This window comes from Sinocyclocheilus anshuiensis, unplaced genomic scaffold, assembly GCF_001515605.1.
Source record: "Sinocyclocheilus anshuiensis isolate Anshui unplaced genomic scaffold, SAMN03320099.WGS_v1.1 scaffold3132, whole genome shotgun sequence".
In the NCBI taxonomy this organism is placed as follows: Eukaryota; Metazoa; Chordata; class Actinopteri; order Cypriniformes; family Cyprinidae; genus Sinocyclocheilus; species Sinocyclocheilus anshuiensis.
In genome coordinates, this window is record NW_015554059.1 from 79,287 (window position 1) to 99,126 (window position 19,840).

Consider the following 19,840-nt stretch of genomic DNA (forward strand, 5'->3'; position numbering starts at 1 on the left):
TTCCTTCCCCATTCATTTCTCATTCAATACTTCCTGTGAAAAGTAAACAAATGGCGCTCCGCACTCTAAACTGTAAAATTATTCAAAATGTAAGCCGAATACGCTTATTTAAGAGTTCAAAATGCCCGGACAGAAGAGAAAATATAATGTTCGCTTTCCACCCGTGAGTATTTCTTAATTTTCGTAGTTATATGAGTATTGTGTGAAGCATCCGACTCTGCTGCTCAAATGAGCGACACTGAACCTCTCAACTCATCCTCCTGTTCGCCTCATGGCCAGGGACGCATCAAGAAAATAATGCAGAAGGATACAGAGGTTGGACGAATCGCTACAGCTGTACCAGTCATCATATGTATCCTTTCAAAACTCTGTGTTGAATGCTGGTGGAGAGTCATATGTAGTCAAGAGTCATTTACGAGTTGATTCTTATGAAGCGTGAAAACAAGTCTCTCAGGGTTTCATTAAAAACGTTTAGCCTGTTTTAACACCACCAAGATCATCAAGATATATATATATTTTAGCATTATAACATTATATTTATCATACTTAAATAGGAGAGAGAAGTCGATTCCAAAAGAGTCGTTTCCTCGATTCTGACTCTTCGATTCTTTTGTTCTAACGACTCCTTAGTTCATATCTATAGAGCGTTGTGATTGGCTCAAATCAGTGAAATAGCATTCTAAGAACCAATCACATTGCTTAGTTCAACCTTTTCAGTCCTATCTATCATCTATCTATCTATCTTATTGGTCATTATTCATTATCTAGTCCTTCATACTGCTGTTATGTTCCTTAACTGCAGATTTAGCTAAAGCTTTAGAAATGTTCCTCAGATCCCTTCTCACCATGACCTGTAAAATAACCCAATCCAGGAACAGCAGAGTGATGTCCATCAATCACATGTGAGCTTCAAAACAGGCATCCTCTTGTCTTAAATAATTATTCCTATGCATTGTCCACCGTTTTGTGAGTTTGTGTCATGTCCATCTGTTTCTGTGTTCTTTTTATGATCTTTGTAGGAAACAGTGCATTCATTCAGAGAAGTTGTTTGACTTCCTGAATGATTTGGCAGATCAGGCCTCCACTGCATCAACATCAGAGTGCAAAACTAAGGGCAAATGGCAGTCACACAGGTACAATATAATTGATCAAAAAGCACAGGTGCCCGGCAAATAGTGTTTTATTGTTTTTCCATACAAGGAACGATTTTAATGAAATGATCGTCCTTTAGGAAACGGTGGCAAAGTGTGTCTATCAAAGCCAGGTCACCGGAGAGGGAGGAGCCGCCTCAGAAAGCCACCAATGATCTGGTCATCAACAGCGAGTCATCCAGTGTAAGTTATTGAAGATTTTACTGACATGGAGTTAGTTGTAGTTTTAACCTTGACAATGTTCTTGATGTTTCTTCTTCAGGAGTCTGAGCTGTTCATCTGCTTGGAAACTCGTTCACCTTGACCGGGCATTTGAAAAGGTGAGAGCTGTGCTTGACATTAATGTATCAACTACATTAATCCAGTATTCTTTGAATTTAAATTGTTTTCTTTTATTCTTAAGTTTGACAAGATCGAACAATCTCTTGCTGAAAACTGCAGTATTATTTATGAAGACCCAACATCTTTCGGGAGGGTTATTGTTATTCTTAGCATCTGATATAAATATTTCATTTTTAATTTGTGAAATTGCTGTTGTGGTATTATATTGACCATGAAATTAATGATAAAATTTTTGTTTTCAAGTTTTCCAGGGAGTTTTAAATTCCGATAAGGAAGAAAATAATTTGTTTATTATATAATAGAGATTTTGTGATTTTGAGCAGCTCCACTAATTTTCTTTCAGTTGGATGCATAATTAAAACTGTAGTTTGAACGGTGTAATGTTTATAATCTAACATGATTTTCTAAGCTGTGACTTATGCGATTATATATTTATAGTTAAATGTAAATAGTTATATTTTTTATTTTCTTTCATCTTTAAATGCAGGTCACTAGTTTTGTTACTATTATCCACAGTAGGTTACAGGGTTCTTTAAGCGGCATATTGTATGACAAGGTCAATTGTATTTTATAGTAAATGTTCTATAAGGTATATTTTAAGATGTCAGTATTACACAATATTGTATAAATATGCATTTTCTACTCCTAACCTAACTACTGTGATATGACAAGATGTAGTAAAAATGTTTAAAATAACCAAGCATCTATTATAGGGTAATGCAAAATAATGGCTGAATAAAATATCTGAGGATGATGTTTCAAAGGTATTTTTATTTTAAGTAATTGATGCTCTTTGTCTGGTGACAAAGTGTGATGCAGAAATTATACAAGAAAATAAATAAAACTCAAACCTTTTTCGGGATTGTAATTTGGGACAATACAAACAAAACTGAGTGACTTGAAATTGGTCTGAGGTTCCCTTTTCAAGCATTACAAGCATAGCAGCTAAACCCAGGCAAACCCTATAAAGGCTGAAATACAGTACTTGCAGTAATACAAAGCAGTGATCTAAAAATGACCAGTTGTGCATTCCACATGATTTTCTTTTTAATAGTCTGTTTGAGACAAAAGAAACAGGCTTTCTGCAGCTTGTATTTGTTTTGGTGAATGTAAATGGCTATGAGTAAAAATCTCGTATGTCCATAATACTATTAGATGTGATGACAAAAATGTACATGAATGACTATTTCCATCAGAAAGAAACATTAAGTGGTCCGAAATATCTCTTTATTGTTCTTTCTCCAAACCATTTTCAAGAAGATCCAATGTTTCATAAAGCCTCCTAACTTATCAAAAACCAGCCAGTGCATAAAAGTCACTGTTCAACCCTGTGACCCTTTCACAGAACAGGACAGGAGTGCAGTCAGAGAGTTACCATGTTGAAATAAGTACACTATATTACATACATAAACAGATATTTCATATGACCCAAGTGTCCTCTTTAGCACTCATCTTTTCATCTTACATTTCTGATTTTTCAATCTTTTTAATTTACTGTAAACATCAAAATCATCCAAATAACGGAACGTGACAATGGAGCAATGGGATGCCAGCTGTTCAGTAGAGTCACATTCAGATCCCCTCTTTTATAGGTGGAGCGAAATGAACAAAAATAAAACCAATAAAACAAGAGAGCCAAAAACGGAGGCAGCTACATCCTGGGCTCAGCAGAGTCGTGCGCCGTAGCCAAATGTCTGTTTAATGGCGTGGCAGTAGTACCTCTGCCAGCCATCTCGTGTTCGTTCCTCTTCATTCTCAGGAACTGCCCGACACTCAATCTTCAAATCGGTCTCATTACCCTTGTCTGTGAAAGTCAATGTCACCGTCGCATAGTGCTCTGAAATAAAAAGGAAGGACAGACAGTGACGGTAAACAATGCACAGAGACAATCGGCTAGATGTTTCTCAAAGTCAGCTGTCACACAGTAAAAGAGAGCTGGTAAATCTAATATTTATAATGGGGCATGCATTAAGGATTCTTGATGAATAGAAAGGTCAAAAGAACAGCAATTATTTGAAAGGCAAATTTTATAGCATTATTAATGTCTTAACTGACAATTTAATGCATCCTTGCTAAATAAAAATGTATACAGGTGCATCTCAATAAATTAGAATGTCATGGAAAAGTTCATTTATTTCAGTAATTCAACTCAAATTGTGAAACTCGTGTATAAATTTTTAAATGGTAGTGTATGTGACATTCTTGCAAAACTTCCAGTTTTCTCTTACCACAAGGCCATGAGTTGAACCTCCATTTCATGACTATCTTCTGCTCAGGAACCTGTCAAACCCACACGGTTTCAGAAATCAAATCAGAATTCAATCATCAATGAATGTATTTTTAGCTGAGCGGTTTATTTAAAGGACAGTTTCTCCTGTCATCATGCTTTACGTGATTTGAAACCGAAATCTCACCAGCTCCTGGAACTCTCCGTTCACGTTTCCGTCCAACAGGCGAAACTTTCCACCCTTTTCAGCCTCAACCACAGCACTGCTGCGTGTAAAAGCCTGCACCATCTGTAACACACAATTTGTCATCCCTGTCAAACAGATGTAATCACTAATGAGAAATGATCTGCTCATTAAATAATAAGAGCCCAGGGAGTCTCACTATAGTTAATAGCTAATGGGCTGTCAGCTGTGGTGGCGGCAGAAGACTCACCTCCTGATTGAGAAAGACCCTGTAAAGGTCTTCTGGTGAGGTGAGGAAGGTGTCTTTTATTGAGAACTTGCAGGTGGGGATTTTTACCCCTGTGTTGGGAGGAGGAGGAGCAGCGGTACATGAGCCAATCTGAAAAAACACAAATTATAAGTTTAAACTGAAGCTGCCCTGCAGGACTTTGGCCTCTCTATTGCCATCTGTGGTTGAAAATAAAACTACACGTTACTTGCAGAGTAGCTGTATGTCAGTTGCTGTTAAGGGTGTGTGATAATGACAACAAATGATATCTCAATATTTTATGGAATTTTGTCGATAATGATAACTAGACGATATTTTGCGGAGCGTGTACTTGTGCTGGTGCTTTGACAGGTTTAGGACTGCTGTGGACAGCTGACTCCCAAAGCTGAGCGGTGGTTAGTTTGCAGGAGTAACAGAAATGAACTTTTCCAATAAGTTTAAATTGATTTTGACCTTTTATGGGCATAAGTTTAAATTGATTTTTACCTTTTATGGGCATTTTTACCTTTATAAGGCCATTTTTCTAACCTAATTAAATGTATGCATCATCTTTTGTGTCAAATACCTAAATTTAATCAATAAATTCAAATAGTAAGACACTATAGGGCTACCAATCAAATGAAACCAGTATCAACAAAATCTGTGTTTGCAATGCAGAGGTGGCACAGAATCTGCATCTGAAGTGGCATTTAGATGCATTAATAGAGACTGTTTAATGCAGGACATGAATGCATTTAACCTGCATAAGTAATAATATTTAAAATGCATAAGTAATGTTTAGATGTTTTAAAAACAAAAGTTCAATAGTACGGAGCCCCTAAAGGGACATGGTGGTGGTTTCGTTCTCTCGAAAAACCAGAGTTCGGACAAACACTTCCTGTTTACTTTACAGCTTGCAGTGGTTCATACAGCTCCGTACGTTCACAACAGTTCAAAGCACGGTTCTGGGACATTTTAAAACGCTTAATGTTGCTAAATGTACTAAAACAGTGACATTGGAAGACCAAATTCAGTACACCTTATTAATAAAGCATGGCCTACTATTTGCAGACAATCAGAATAGCCCAGAATATGAACGTAAATTGCACATTAAAGGGGACCTATTATGCAAAATTCACTTTTGCATTGTGTTTGGACATAAATGTGTATTGGCAGTGTGTGTACACAACCACCCTATAATGATAAAAATCCACCCACTCCTTTTTTTTTTAATCCCCATAAATCATAAGCAGTGTCTCCCAACTACCTGTTTTCCGACTTGGTGCTAATGTGACGTCACATTAGCCACAGGCTCCGCCCACGAATGTTGACAGACACTGCCGTTTTAACATAGAACCTCCCTGAGCGAGTTCACAGCGAGTTGTACACAGTCCGCCACTGCTGCACTGAGAAGAATGTCTCCCAAGCGTTTCAGATGTTCTGTAGCTGGATGTATGAATCCACATAGCTCTCTCCTTACTCTCGAAATCTGAGCCGCTGAAGACGAGGTGTAACTGGAGTCCCTTAATCATGCAGATTTATGCTACAGGCTCTGTATAGAATTGTACAGTAAGAAAGTTATTTCCCTTAACCAGGAAATTAACGTTCTTAGAATTGACAGACAGTTGACCCTGAGAGGTCAAGTAAATACTTACAGCGGATCTAAATATTTATAATTAATTATAACTAGTTATGATTAATTATTCATATTTCCCCTTTGAGCTGATTCGCTACAAAAGCAATGTGAAGTCGACCGCTGGAATTAGTCGAGCTCATAATCACAAGTGGGGCTTATAAAGTTTGTATGGCACTATGAGTTATTTTTAATTGCGCCTGTGCTCCCGTCTTTTTTTTTTGTGGCACAGTACAATCAGATGACTGACTTTTAAATCGAGTGCGTTTTCTGTAAAGATAACAGGCTTGTACTAGGGGTTGCACCAACTAGTCGACTTCAGTGCTCTGCCATGATGCTTTAAGCTTAACATCGACTAGTCGCTGGTCCTATAGAGGGCGCAACAGGGTAAGAAATCTTTGAAGGACTTTCACATTTATGCTCCATTTCCAAACAGTTAAAATGACAAATAAATGCATACTCTGAAAGCGCTCCACAAGACATGTGAGATTATATTACTGGATGCTCGAAATTGAACGGGAGAATTGAAGTTTTTAACCGCTTATTGTACAGGTAGGTAAGTTAATCGCTGTTCTAATCTAATGTGCTGCTGCACTGTAATGCACACACATTACAGACAGTAGCTCGTACATCACGCGCAGATCGCGAGAAAAACAATCATTCAGTGCGGAAATGTATTGTCAACACTGTTCTGTGATTTCTCAATAAAATAGCTTTGATACTGAAAAGTTCAAGCATATATTGCTTAATAACTAAATCCCACAGCTTCACTACTAGTAGAGAGACGGTGCTAGGCAGAATTCATTCAGACACGCAATCGCTCTCACTAATGCATTCATATGAGTGTAATCTTTACTGTGCTACTTTATCTGTATCTGATTTAGAACGAGCAGAAATCTGTGAGAAACATAACGACTCAAAGACAAAAGAACTGTTAAAAATGAGCTGTTATATGAGCAATAGCCATGTGGACAGCACTGTCATATGCCATAGCTGTGCACAAGGTGTTTATCACAGCTCCAGACTTATTTGTTCATTAATGACGTCATCAGCGACTAGTCGACTTCGACTCGACTTTCATAACATAAAAGTCGACTTTAAAAAATCAGAAGTCATTCAACCCCTAGCTTGTACTAATAGTGGAGTGTTTATTTGCAAAGGCTAGCACTGGTGTTGTGCCCATTTTCGACCCCTGCCAAATTATTACCCCCTCTCGTTGAAATCGCTACCTGATTGCCTAATCCTAACCCCTCCCCCACACCTACTCCTAAACCTACCAATGCTAGGGGGTAGTAATCTGGCGGGGGTCAGAATTGGGCACAACACCGGTATTGCTGGAGCTTGAGCTCTTAAAGCTCCGCCCTCTTCTCCGGGAGCACCAGCTCATTTGCATTTAAAGGGAAAGACGAAAACAGCTTTTTGGCTCATACCCTAAAAGTGGCAATTTTAACAAGCTATAAAAAAAATTCTGTAAGGTATTTTGAGCTAAAACTTCACACACACACACACACACACACACACACACACACACACACACTCTGGGGACATCAGAGCCTTATTTTACATCTTGAAAAAAGGGGCATAATAGGTCCCCTTTAAGAGTTTTCTCCCCCATAGAAAGACTAAGACAGTGGTATATAAAGGCCGTATTTGGGTATACAGTTTATTAATAAAATATACTACATACAGGAAAGCAGATAAGCCCAGAATATGAACAGAAAGCTCTAAATTTCTTAAGCGTTTTCCTCCCAAGCCTTTATAAAGAAAACACTTAAAGAAGATGATAAAAAAAGACCAAATATGCTATAGAAATTATTAAAAATATATACTGTGTAGTGTGTACATGCAGATGAGCCCATGAACAAGCTACATAGAAAACAGCACTTAACGTGGCTTAATATGAGACAGTGATATAAAAAGCCCAAAGTTTATATAGAATTTATTAAAAATGTATACTATGTACAGGCAAGCAACTTGCAAATCCATTAAGCCACGTTAACAGTTTTCTTTAAATAATGTTAAAAAAAAAACACATGAAACTTTGCATGTTCCGTTCATATTCTGGGCTCATCTATGTTCCTGTGCATAATGTTTTTTATTAATAAACTGTATACCAGATTTGGTCTTTTTATATCACCGTACTTAATCCATTAGCTTACCTTAAGCATTTTCTTTACAACAGTTTTCTATGGGGGAGAAAAAGCTTAATGTGCATTAGCGCGTTGCATTCATATTCTGGACCATTCTGCTTGTTTGTAAATATTAATATTATTAATTTACTATTAATTAATAGTATTTTTTCCACCACCATGTCCCTTTAGGGGCTCCGTACAATAGGGATATTTGAAATGATTTGGGGAAAAAAACATCACTCTTCGTGTGATAAATTATATCAGATGATATAAATATAAACGTCTTATAAGTCATATTTTTGCCCCCTTATCTTGAATTTTGTGGGAATTTTAAATGTATTTTAATAGACTAAATCACGCAGTGAAAACGTGAACTCTAAATGTGCACATGCAGTAGTCTAACCTACATCTTATCCACCTTATTTTTCAATGCAGAAGTAAGCCGTTTTCTGTGAATGTGCAAGACTTTTGGTTCATTAGCCGCTGTATGGAAATAACGAGATAATGGCTGCATCCAAGCTCCAAAACAATAGGCTAGTAAAGTATGTTAACAAAGATATGACAAAGATTTTTGGTACATATTATCTTTAAAGTGTCTAGTATTAATATATGAATTCACAATTATTCAGTTTTGTTGAGTGTGGTCACAGAATGAGTAAACATGTTGATGGCAACAATAGTGATCGCTGGGATAATACAGTTAGTTTAGGTATACATTTATATCCAATTGCAGTTGAATTAAAAATTCTAATGTTACAAATAAGTTACAATATTGATGTTGTAATTAGGGCTGTCAAAAAAAATTTTAATTTCGAATATTCGTCGAATTTAAAATAAAAATCCACATTCGAATGCAAAAGCGTTACATTCGAATTTTAGGTGTGCGTTAACGAGGCAGCCTTATCAGTGGCGCACGAGATGCGATGACGATGTAAGTGTCATTGCATTTTAATGTTTTTGTTAGCCTATCCAGTTGAAGACACTAGATGCTGCGATGCTGCGTTGTTAATTACAAATATTGCGGGAAAAGAGAACATCAATGCGGAGAAGATCTTGTTTACGTCAAACCTGAAACCAAGTCGTTCACACAGAACACATATTTCGCGCATTTTCTAGAGGGACATCTATCACCATTGCACTCGCGTCTCGCACAAAAGAGCCGCATGTTTAGAAAGCCATGTAAAATTAATGCAAGTTCAACTTTGAAAAAAACATCTTGAGTGTTACGTCCCAGGACGTATGTCATTTTTGTTAATGCCATTATTGTTAATACTGTGAATCTCTGTGTGTAACATTGTGTTTCCCTGATGCCTAACAGCCTGCTGGGAAGTGTAGTTTTTGCCTGTTTTCCTCTGTTCCTCCCTGTCCTCTCACAGAAGCTTAATTGATGTCACCTGTCCCTCGTCAGAGCTGTGAAGAGGAACTTGTATTTGAACAGAGGGAACGGGCTGTTCACCAGAGAGAGCTTGGCCTGTCTGTTTTCCCAGATCTCTTTGAAGATTGTGTGCTCTGAGCTCTAATGCTTCTTTAAGAAAGTCTATTGTACTTGTTGAATATTGTGTGCTCAGAGCCTTAGTGCTTCAAGAAAGCCTGTTGTACTGGCTGTAGTGATTGTGTGTTATTTTTGCCTGCAGACGCAGTAAGGAGGTGGGTGCCACTTTTATTTTATCAACACTTGCTTTTCTCCTGGTTTTGTTGGGACAGTGAGGAAGTCAAGGAAGAGACCGGTTGTTTATTTTGATGTTTTGTTTGATAGGTAAGTTAGATTCCCTTACTCCCGGGTAGCATCCTCTTTTTGTTTGTTATTTTGGCCTTAACCCCCTCCTGAAGCTATAAGCGTCTTATCTTTTCTTTTTAAATTATCCATACCGTTTACCCTTGTTTTTCCCCTTCCCTCTAACTGCTGTACAAAGACTTTACATTGTAAATAAAATCTTGAAGAGTTCTATGTGTGTGAGTGCTGGGATTGCAGATAGAGCCAACTCTCTCACTTTTTTTTTGCCCATTGGTTTCTACGTTCAATGACACGTTTTCATTCCTCTTTAGTAGCATATGTTACTCCCCTGTCACCCCTAGACAAAAAGGGGATGTAACACGAGAATTTATGGTGGGTTTTTCCCCATCCCACTGCAACTCGTGCTTTTAAATGAAAAATGTACTCTGTGTGATTGGCTGTCGGCCCTTTGTATTAAACTATGCATGCATACATGATGCTGTTTTGTTTATAGTTGTTTAAGCAACTTAATTATAATTGGTTTATAAACATTATTTTAAACATTATGCCCTTTTTTCACAGATAGTCATGTTATCGAATTCGAATTTTGATAATATTTAAGTACAAAATTCGAATTTAGTTTTTCAGCCATTTTGACAGCCCTAGTTGTAATACTGGTAGCACTAATATAAAAATTTTATGAAATATGCTACACTAAAGTAACAATTTTGAAATGTGTTGTATTTTTTCGTCTTATATTCCTATCAGTGTTGTTTGTATATACGGATTTTTATGCATAATAGTAACCCTAGAATGTGATGAAACAGAGTTTAAAATAGCTGGGCTGAGATATATAAGAATTTTGAAGACTGCAGAAATATGTTAATTCAGTATACACATTATCCCACCGGTCACAATTTTTCACACACTTTTCCAAAAAAGAATTATTGATTATTTCAAAGGGTTACTAATGACAAAAAACAGTGGCTCTAAAACATATCTAGACACTTAAATGTCCTAAAATACATTTTCACATTGCGTTATACAACAGAATATAACAAAATATCAAAGCAAATGCCATTTATTTTAATGAAAGACAGTACAAAGACAGCATTGGTAATGATAACAAAAGATTTAAAGGGATAGTTCACCCCAAAATGAAAATTTGGTGTTTATCTGCTTACCCCCAGGGCATCCAAGATGTAGGTGACTTTATTTCTTCAGTAGAACACATATGATGATTTTTAACTCCAGCCGCTGCAGTCTATCAGTCGTATAATGCATGGCAATGGTAACAATCTATGAGAGTAAAAAAAACATGCACAGACAAATCCAAATTAAACCCTGCGGCTCGTGACGACACATTGATGTCCTAAGACACGAAACGATCGGTTTGTGCCAGAAACCGAACAGTATTTATATAAATTTTTACGTCTAATACACCACTATGTCCAACTGTCTTTGGGCGCGCACACAGCATCCGGTGCGTGAGGTGTGTACGCACTCTGGAGTAGTTTACGCAAGCACTGGAAGTGATCTCTCGCGCGTATACGTCACTCATTGTTTACACAGTGCACAAACAAAACTAAAAGATTACATTACACAGTGCACAGACATTTTCAACATCTCGCTAAGCCAGGCTGTTGTCCCCACATGCTTCAAAGCTACCACCATCATTCCATTCCCAAAGAAGTCGTCTCTACTTCCCCCGCAAACTGAGAAGAGCCAGAGCCCCGGCCCCCATCATGTGCACCTTCTACAGAGGCACCATCGAGAGTATTCTGACGAGCTGCATCACTGTGTGGTATGGTGCCTGCAACGCATCCTGCCGCAAGACACTTCAGCGCATAGTGAGAGCAGCTGAGAAGATCGTTGGTGCCTCTCTCCCCTCCCTCCAGGACATTTACAACACCCGTCTCACCAGGGGCGTGTCTACGTGGTGGCCAGGGGTGGCACCGGCCCCCCCTGAAACACCTCACGCACCGGATGCCGTGCGCGCCCAAAGACAGTTGGACATAGTGGTGTATTAGAGGTAAAAAAAATGATATAAATACTGTTCGGTTTCTGGCACAAACCGATCGTTTCGTGTCTTAGGACATCAATGTGTCGTCACGAGCCGCATGGTTTAATTTGGATTTGTCTGTGCATGTTTTTTTTACTATAATAGATTTTGTTACCATTGCCATGCATTATACGACTGATAGACTGCAACGGTTGGAGTTAAAAATCATCATATGTGTTCTACTGAAGAAACAAAGTCACCTACATCTTGGATGCCCTGGGGGTAAGCAGATAAACATCACATTTTCATTTTTGGGTGAACTATACCTTTAATGTTCAAAATTAGAGTTACCAAAAATTACATCAACTAATGTCAATCAATTGGTTAGAAGTAAATTTAAAAATGACATTAAAAGGGTTCAGAGAAAAGGTCTGGCATCACTTGTTTGCAGATGCTTCATGCTTTGATATTACGTATTTAAAACAAACACATCCATGTGGCGTAAGTATTCAAATATCTTTAGGGCCACTGGATAACAAACAAATTGATTTATTCATAGTAGCATTTAGAAGTATAATTTATAGCTCACCTGAGTTTTGTTTGACTTGGTTGTTGCCTGTGCTGTCTGCTGTTTTGTCACACCATTGGCTGTTGGCAGGATCATGCCCTGTGTGAACTCTACAACAGAAAATAACAGATAATAACATTCCGCATCCAACAGACAATGTAGTAGCAGCAATGCTTCTAAAACTCTTATGTAGTGGTCGACCGATATTTGGTATTTTTCAAATATCGGCCGATAAGTTTTTCTGGTTGGCCGATGTGTTCGAGGCGTGACTTTTATTTTGACGGCGCGGCTGACTTTTATTTTTATAGCGAACAAGAGGGAGAATGTGAGCAGTGTCGTCGTTCAGTTCTGTCTAATATGGATAGAAGTCTATCTAATAATCAGATAGAACTGTTAAACAAAGGAATTAAAATTTATACAAAAAGTATTATAACGATTGCTTTAATATTATTAGTAATAGAAAGGCAAACATTATAATACTTTCTCATTTGCCATCAGCATTCAGCAAATACGCATTTATATAATTTAAACAAATCTTTGAATGACTAATGAACATTTAATTTCACAAAACTTGCAGACTTAGTCGAATCTAGTTGAAGTGTGCATTTGTATCCTGCATGATCGAGTGTTCTCTGGGTGATGGTCGGTCCGTGTAAATTGAATGCTGACAGGAGGAGAGTTCTGCTTGACTGGAAACGCGCGATCGACAAACTTTAAACTAGTGATTTCAAATTATGCTGCACTTTATGCATTTGCCCGCTGTCATATTCATGTCATTTTCATTGCATGCAGTATGTAAAATGAGTGTTACCTTGGCTTTATTTGGGGGAAAAAAAGAAAAAAGATGTGCCGGTTTTGGCGTCTCAGTGAGATTTACCTGTTTTGAGGAAGTCCACGTAGCTGGCTAGCACTGTGCGGATTTTTTTGGCTCCCTCACTCCTCATCAGAGAAAGCAGCGCTGTCTCAGGCTCATCTTTACAAAGACTCACACTGATCTGCGAATGACCCCAAAAAATACCCAGACTCAATATCATTACAATAGCATGGCTATTGAACTAATCACATCTAACAAACAAATCACTTCTGTTCTAGATACTTTAGATCAGTGGTTCTTATACCTTTTTGTCTCCAAGGCAAAGGCTCCATGACTTTTCCAGTTGTTTGTGATTTACTGGATAAGGTTTTAAAGAAAACTATTCATAATTTCTACCCGATAAAACATTTTAGAGCTTGGCATAACTAGAAACACGTATATTCGTTATAAAAATACTCAAGAGGTAAAGTTATAAGATGTCACACTTAAAATGATGCTTCCTCATATATCCAGGATTCCAACACTGTGGAAATAACAGTTATTCAATATTCAGTAATAACAGTTAAGACAAAAAAATAATTAAAATAAGAAACATCTTGAATTTTAGTTGTTTTATCTTATGTAAATCCTTTTAAATCATTTTGAGGCCCCCTCGGAAGTTTGCTCACCTCCAGGTGGGCCCCGGCCCCCCGTTTGAGAACCACTGCTTTAGGTTCTCCAATACTATAGTGTTTAAATAAATTGACAATGTACACAGCACAGTAGTAGTCTTCCATAAAGCCTTTAGTCTGGTGATGCCACAGCATGTAAAAATATATAAATTAGTTGTGCAACTTACATCAAGGTCGTCCATGTCATTTTCATCCGAAAGGTTTGGAACTTCAATATTCCCCTTGTATATGATGCCTGATTTTGATGTCCCTATACAAACAGACAGCCCAAATCATGTAAATAGTTCATAAAGCCATTTTATAAGTCCCACCAAAACAAAATAACTGATTCAGTTAAATATTTAATTGGCCATATTCATTCCCTGATCCAAATAATTTTCCTCACCTCTCCAGTCGGCCTTAAGATTCCACTCATAGAAGAATATAAGCTTCCCTTTGCGGTTATTGATGGATGCTTCTCCCTCCACCTTGCTGACCTCTGTGCACAAAATAATGTTCTTTTTTGCAACATCATATGACCCCTTTAAGTAAAATTACATTTAAACTATCATTTGCTATGTTTATTGCATTTAATAAATAAAAAAATCCGTCGATTCCTGTTAATACATTTCATTTTTAATTTTGCTATTTATATCGCAATTCTTTAATATTTAATTTAAATATAAATTTTAATGTGGGCAATGGCAAATGGCACATTAGAATTACAATTATATTTCAAGTGAATTCGGCACAGACATAAAGGTTTTTTTTATTGATTTGTGACTATTATCAGTCATATTAACATATAGAACAGCCTTTACAAATCAGGCAATTCATTTTAATCTCTCTCTCTCTCTCTCTCTCTCTCTCTATATATATATAATTTAAACATTATAACATTTTGAAAAACTACCTTCAAAATCCAAATGTATTCATTAAAAAACAAATTAATTACAATGAAAAAAAAATAATAAAACACTAAATAAAAAAAATTATACACTATTTCACTTAATTGCTCAGTTGTAACAAATAACCAGTTCTGACAGAGGACTTCCCTTCTGTTCCCTACTCATCATGGGACTTCAATGATGACAAATGTAAAACTGCCAATGAAGAGATTGAAAACTACAATGAGATTTTCCAGGTTCTTGTTTGCAGTAGTGCTTTTAACGCTTTTGTGTAAACACTTCATGACATGTTCTTGTTGTTGAATCCATCTTGTTGATTTCATGTTGACAGGTCAGGGATTGTCGCTTGGTGAGTCTCCTGGATTTGGCGCTGGAGAAAGACTATGTTAGAGGAAAGGTAGCTGAATATCTGAACAAACTGATCGACCTGGGTGTGGCTGGATTCAGAGTAGATGCTTGTAAGCACATGTGGCCTGGTGACCTTACAAACGTCTACGGCAGACTCAAGACCCTCAATACCAAATGGTTTCCATCTGGCACCAAGCCCTTCATTTATCAAGAGGTCTCACCATCCCTTTTCTATGTTATCAACTTCTGAATAAGGAGACTTAGCATTCACTTAAATTTGGTTAATAAAGCATTAACACAACTTTTTATAGATTATTGACTTGAGTGGGGAGCCCATTAAAGCCAGTGAGTACTATGGGCTTGCAAGAGTGACGGAATTCAAACACAGTGCGAAATTGTGCACAGTGGTTCGTAAATGGAATGGAGAGAAGCTAAGCTATCTGAAGTATGTCACTAAATAAAAAAAATTATACACTATTTCACTTAATTGCTCAGTTGTAACAAATAACCAGTTCTGACAGTAAACTGCTATTGGCAGCACACAGTTTTATAGATGACAGTTTGGCATGATTTCAGAAAAGCCAAGGACAAGAACTACTAATATTGCGAAACAAAAATAAACAGCAGATAGTGGAAAGCACTGTTTCTTTGTAACAAGATTTTGAATAGAAGAGATTCTTCAGCAATAATTTAATCTTATTTTTGAAGCAAGTAGATTTTAAATAAAAAGGACGTTATTTATCATGTGAAGTTTGTGTGTGTGTGTGTGTGTGTGTTAGAGAAACAAAAGACATTACATGCTTAGTAAGTACACATTTGTCTTTACCATTTACAAAAATTAATTATTACCAACGGATTACAGTTTAAACATTGTGAGTCGGTTCAAGATTGCCAGTTGGTTCAATCACTGCACGAACAACAGTACTTTACATGCAAGGTAGTCTCTTGATCTGTAGATGGCTTTTCAGCATTCATTGGATGGTGTTTATGACACTGAGATCACTCACCCTAAACTGTTTTCCTCCGGACAAAGGCACAATGAAGCTCCTGATTGTGGCTGCACTTGTTGGACTGTGTCTTGCCCAGCACAACCCAAACACTAAACATAACAGGACCTCTATTGTTCATCTGTTTGAGTGGCGGTGGGCAGATATAGCTGAAGAATGTGAGAGATACCTGGCACCAAATGGCTATGGAGGAGTTCAGGTATGTTTACAATTCTTAATGATTCCTGCACAAATGCGCCTGCACTATTTGTAAGTAATAGGATGATAAATGTGATGTTTTGAAACTTTCGGAGCTTAGATTAGATATGTACAGAAGGTTTTGAATTATGAAGTGTTATCAAAATGTAAGCAAAAAAATACAACTGTAAAATAACAGTTGTCTTTGATTTTATAGATCTCTCCCCCCAGTGAGAGTATTGTAGTGTCCAATCCTTGGCAGCCTTGGTGGCAGAGGTATCAGCCGATCAGCTACAACTTGTGCTCCAGATCAGGAACTGAGGCAGAGCTGAAGGACATGATCACACGCTGTAATAATGTTGGGGTAATGCAAAACTAAGGCTAATAGTATCGTACCTCAAAACAGCCAAATGACGACATTAAAAATAAAGACGCTTAATAATTATGGAGCATCTCCTGTGTGCTACTTTTCCTTCCTGTAGGTGAACATATACGTGGATGCAGTGATTAATCACATGTGTGGAGCCGCTGGTGGAGAGGGCACTCACTCCAGCTGTGGATCATACTTCAATGCCAACAAGGAGGACTTCCCTTCTGTTCCCTACTCATCATGGGACTTCAATGATGACAAATGTAAAACTGCCAATGAAGAGATTGAAAACTACAATGAGATTTTCCAGGTTCTTGTTTGCAGCAGTGCTTTTAACGCTTTTGTGTAAACACTTCATGACATGTTCTTGTTGTTGAATCCATCTTGTTGATTTCATGTTGACAGGTCAGGGATTGTCGCTTGGTGAGTCTCCTGGATTTGGCGCTGGAGAAAGACTATGTTAGAGGAAAGGTAGCTGAATATCTGAACAAACTGATCGACCTGGGTGTGGCTGGATTCAGAGTAGATGCTTGTAAGCACATGTGGCCTGGTGACCTTACAAACGTCTACGGCAGACTCAAGACCCTCAATACCACTTGGTTTTCTCCAGGCACCAAGCCCTTCATTTATCAAGAGGTCTCACCTTCCCATCAAGACCAGTTACCTAAAATTGTTGTTGAAAGCATTAACACGAATGCCTTTTTTTTTCTTCTTCAGGTGATCGACTTGGGTGGGGAACCCATTAAAGCCAGTGAATATTTTGAACTGGGAAGAGTGACAGAGTTCAAATACAGTGCAAAACTGGGCACAGTCGTTCGTAAATGGGACAAAGGAAAGCTAAGCAATCTCAAGTACGCAGCAGTAACCTATATTATTATTACACAGCTCTCTGGAAAATTTCATTCTGCAGTATTGAGCGGTCATATATTTTTGTATAAATGGTCAATAGTATTGCAAAAATGGCTAACAATGCTGATGTTTTTTTTAAGTTAAGCTAATCTACAATTTTCTACTTACTGTAGTTGATGTGATATTATCAATAAGGAAGTGTCACTTGTGCCTAAAATCATGCTCAATAAGGTTATTGAAAGAGTTGTAAACAGTGTTTTGTTTTAGGAACTGGGGAGAGGGCTGGGGTTTCATGCCTTCTGATAGAGGCTTGGTGTTTGTGGACAATCATGATAATCAGAGAGGCCACGGCGCTGGTGGAGCTTCTGTTCTGACATTCTGGGACTCTAGGTAAAATATTTTGTCCAACTATGACTATTCCTACTGTGAGTGGTATGTTTTACATTGTGAATTTTGCAGGCTTTATAAGATCGCTACAGGGCTCATGTTGGCTCATCCATACGGTGTGACCAGAGTCATGTCTAGCTACCATTGGGATCGACATTTTGTGAATGGAAAGGTAAATGCTTTCACTTAAAATAATGATTACACTGAAGTTTTATAGTTGGTTAAACCTATGTGCTTGACGGTACATTAATGAATAGTAGTATAACCAGTGTTTGGGGTAACGCATTACAAGTAATTACGTAATCAGATTACTTTTTTCAAGTAACTAGTAAAGTAACGCATTACTTTTTAATTTACAAGAGAATATCTGAGTTACTTTTTCAAATAAGTAACGCAAGTTACTTTTTTTTCCAATTTATTGATTGACAGCTCTCCTGTCCCCATGTTGAGAGAAATCAGATGTTACTGTAGTTCTGGGGGTAAAAGAGCGCATTTGATTCTATTTTCCCCTAAACCACTAGATGGCACAAAACCCCACCGCAGAACTGCCTAAATATCTCTGTTGTACTGTAGGTGGAAATTTGGCTGATCCTTTACTTGATCACAAGCAGCAAGGCAAAGTTGATCTAATATTTAATGTTTTTTTGTTTTTGTTTGTTTAGATTTATAGATTTATGTAGCAAATGAGAATCATTAAAATAAATGACCAAATATATTTTGAGACAAATGTCTTTTTAATTATTTCAAGCTTTGTTTTGTTCAAGGTAATTAAATCAACAGTTTAATAATAATAATAATAAAAAAACTTAAGAATATGTAAATGTTTGGTATTTGGGGTAAAACACACCCCTATTGTTGGCGCTAAAGGCACAATAATTGACATGATCATGAATAGACTTTCATTTGTTGACAATGACATTTGTTGATCATTTGTTGGTTAGATTCAAATTGTCAATATAATGTGTTAAGTAAAAGCATCATTTATTGTTACTGTAAGGACATCATTTATTGTTTCTGTATTTTTAAAATGAACAAATTTTAATGACAGTATATTTCTTGAATAAGGTAAATTACAACCCCAATTCCAGAAAACTTGGGACATTTTGTAAAATGCAATAAAATCAAGAATCTGTGATTTATTCATTCTTTTACTTTTTGACAAAAGTACAAAGAAAGGATTTCCAAAGTTTTCACTGACCAACTTAAATGTATTTTGTAAATATAAGCAAATTTTGATTTTGATGCCTGCAACACACTCTAAATAAGTTGGGACCGAGGCAAAATAAAAGTGAAAAGGTTAAAGAATATCCAAGTTAATCTGTTTTGAAACAGTTCCCAGTAAGCAGGTGAATGGTAATAGGTGAAGGGATCATGTTTGGGGTTAAAAGGAGCATCTTAGTCTGTGCAAGCAAAGCTGGATCATGGCTCATCACTTTGTGCCAAATTTAATGAGAGAAGTGTCAAGCAAATCAAAAATCACATTTCTCAATGCAAAATCGCAAAGAATTTAGGTATTTCACCAACAACAACCATACATAATATTGTGAAAAGATTTAGGGAATCCAGAGAAATCTCAGTCTGTGTAGGGCAAGGCAGGAAACCTCAGTTAAATGTGAGTGAGCCGTCATGCTGCAGGGTTAGATATAGCCACATTGGCTCAGGAGTACTTCAGAAAACCGCTGTCACTTAACATAGTATGCCGCTGCATCAACAAATGCAACCCGAATCTCTGTTACTCTAGGAGAAAGCTATACATCAATTCTATGCAGTGATGGGTTTTCTGGGCCAGAGCTCATATAGTCAAAAAGACAGTGGGAATGTGTGCTGTGGTCAGATGAGTCCACATTTCAGCGTGTTTCTAGGAAAAATGGAAGTCATGTTCTCAGTCCCAAAGACCAAAGGGACCATCCAGACTTTCACCAGCGACAGATGCAAAAGCAAACGTCTGTCATGGTATATGAGCGCCAGTGGTGGAAAGAGTACTGAAAAAATATACTCAAGTAAAAGTGCCATTACCTTCCAAAAATGTAGTGTGAGTAGAGTAAAAGTACTTTACCAAAAAACTACTTGAGTAAGAGTAAAAGAGTAGCCTATTTAAAAGTACTCATGAGTATTGAGTAGTGAGTACTG

At 37.3% G+C, this 19,840-nt stretch overlaps 4 protein-coding genes across 6 annotated transcripts in view; 3 read left to right on the plus strand and 1 right to left on the minus strand.

Annotated features, from left to right (window-relative positions):
- Positions 1-41: 41 nt before the first annotated feature.
- Positions 42-4,616, plus strand: LOC107668546 (dr1-associated corepressor-like). 2 transcript variants are annotated; one of them, XM_016460460.1, is made up of 7 exons: positions 42-163; positions 280-352; positions 809-902; positions 1,020-1,133; positions 1,232-1,334; positions 1,414-1,471; positions 4,524-4,616. In XM_016460460.1, the coding sequence occupies exons 1-6, from the start codon at positions 122-124 to the stop codon at positions 1,453-1,455; spliced, it is 468 nt and encodes a 155-aa protein (XP_016315946.1). In that variant the 5' UTR covers positions 42-121; the 3' UTR covers positions 1,456-1,471; positions 4,524-4,616. The 2 variants fall into 2 exon arrangements, with proteins under 2 accessions (XP_016315946.1, XP_016315945.1); XM_016460459.1 differs by lacking the exon at positions 4,524-4,616 and adding an exon at positions 1,555-1,731.
- Positions 2,245-14,298, minus strand: LOC107668525 (activator of 90 kDa heat shock protein ATPase homolog 1-like). Its single transcript, XM_016460430.1, has 9 exons — positions 14,241-14,298; positions 14,071-14,163; positions 13,853-13,935; positions 13,078-13,195; positions 12,222-12,310; positions 4,155-4,283; positions 3,908-4,009; positions 3,722-3,773; positions 2,245-3,330 (listed from the first exon to the last, which is right to left on the minus strand). Exons 1-9 carry the CDS (start codon positions 14,296-14,298, stop codon positions 3,158-3,160), a joined length of 897 nt encoding a protein of 298 aa, XP_016315916.1. The 3' UTR covers positions 2,245-3,157.
- A 67-nt stretch (positions 14,299-14,365) lies between these two features.
- On the plus strand, positions 14,366-15,381 carry LOC107668526 (alpha-amylase 2B-like). Its single transcript, XM_016460431.1, has 4 exons — positions 14,366-14,375; positions 14,702-14,808; positions 14,904-15,134; positions 15,232-15,381. Exons 1-4 carry the CDS (start codon positions 14,366-14,368, stop codon positions 15,379-15,381), a joined length of 498 nt encoding a protein of 165 aa, XP_016315917.1.
- A 399-nt stretch (positions 15,382-15,780) lies between these two features.
- The window catches only part of LOC107668545 (pancreatic alpha-amylase-like), an 8,616-nt gene continuing 4,556 nt past the window's right edge, over positions 15,781-19,840 (plus strand). The window contains exons 1-8 of one of the 2 annotated variants that reach the window (XM_016460458.1): positions 15,781-15,857; positions 15,954-16,126; positions 16,322-16,468; positions 16,587-16,784; positions 16,880-17,110; positions 17,192-17,325; positions 17,591-17,713; positions 17,783-17,882. In XM_016460458.1, coding sequence (XP_016315944.1) covers positions 15,851-15,857; positions 15,954-16,126; positions 16,322-16,468; positions 16,587-16,784; positions 16,880-17,110; positions 17,192-17,325; positions 17,591-17,713; positions 17,783-17,882 — 1,113 coding nt within the window. In that variant the 5' untranslated portion in view covers positions 15,781-15,850. Of the gene's footprint in view, positions 16,127-16,321; positions 16,469-16,586; positions 16,785-16,879; positions 17,111-17,191; positions 17,326-17,590; positions 17,714-17,782; positions 17,883-19,840 lie in introns of both variants that reach the window. The other variant, XM_016460457.1, reaches the window with a different exon arrangement.

Bases quoted from the DNA above. Each gene is read 5' to 3' on its own strand.
- LOC107668546 (XM_016460460.1), top strand. From the start codon at position 122: ATGCCCGGACAGAAGAGAAAATATAATGTTCGCTTTCCACCC. The intron at 353-808 runs GTATCCTTTCAA...CTGCAGATTTAG, and splicing joins AGCTGTACCAGTCATCATAT to CTAAAGCTTTAGAAATGTTC. The intron at 903-1,019 runs GTGAGCTTCAAA...TGATCTTTGTAG, and splicing joins GTGATGTCCATCAATCACAT to GAAACAGTGCATTCATTCAG.
- LOC107668525 (XM_016460430.1), bottom strand. From the start codon at position 14,298: ATGAAATGTATTAACAGGAATCGACGGATTTTTTTATTTATTAAATGC. The intron at 13,936-14,070 runs GTGAGGAAAATT...CTGTTTGTATAG, and splicing joins TCTTAAGGCCGACTGGAGAG to GGACATCAAAATCAGGCATC. The intron at 3,331-3,721 runs GTAAGAGAAAAC...TTTTTATTTCAG, and splicing joins GTTCAACTCATGGCCTTGTG to AGCACTATGCGACGGTGACA.
- LOC107668526 (XM_016460431.1), top strand. The intron at 14,809-14,903 runs GTTCTTGTTTGC...TCATGTTGACAG, and splicing joins ACTACAATGAGATTTTCCAG to GTCAGGGATTGTCGCTTGGT. The intron at 15,135-15,231 runs GTCTCACCATCC...AACTTTTTATAG, and splicing joins AGCCCTTCATTTATCAAGAG to ATTATTGACTTGAGTGGGGA.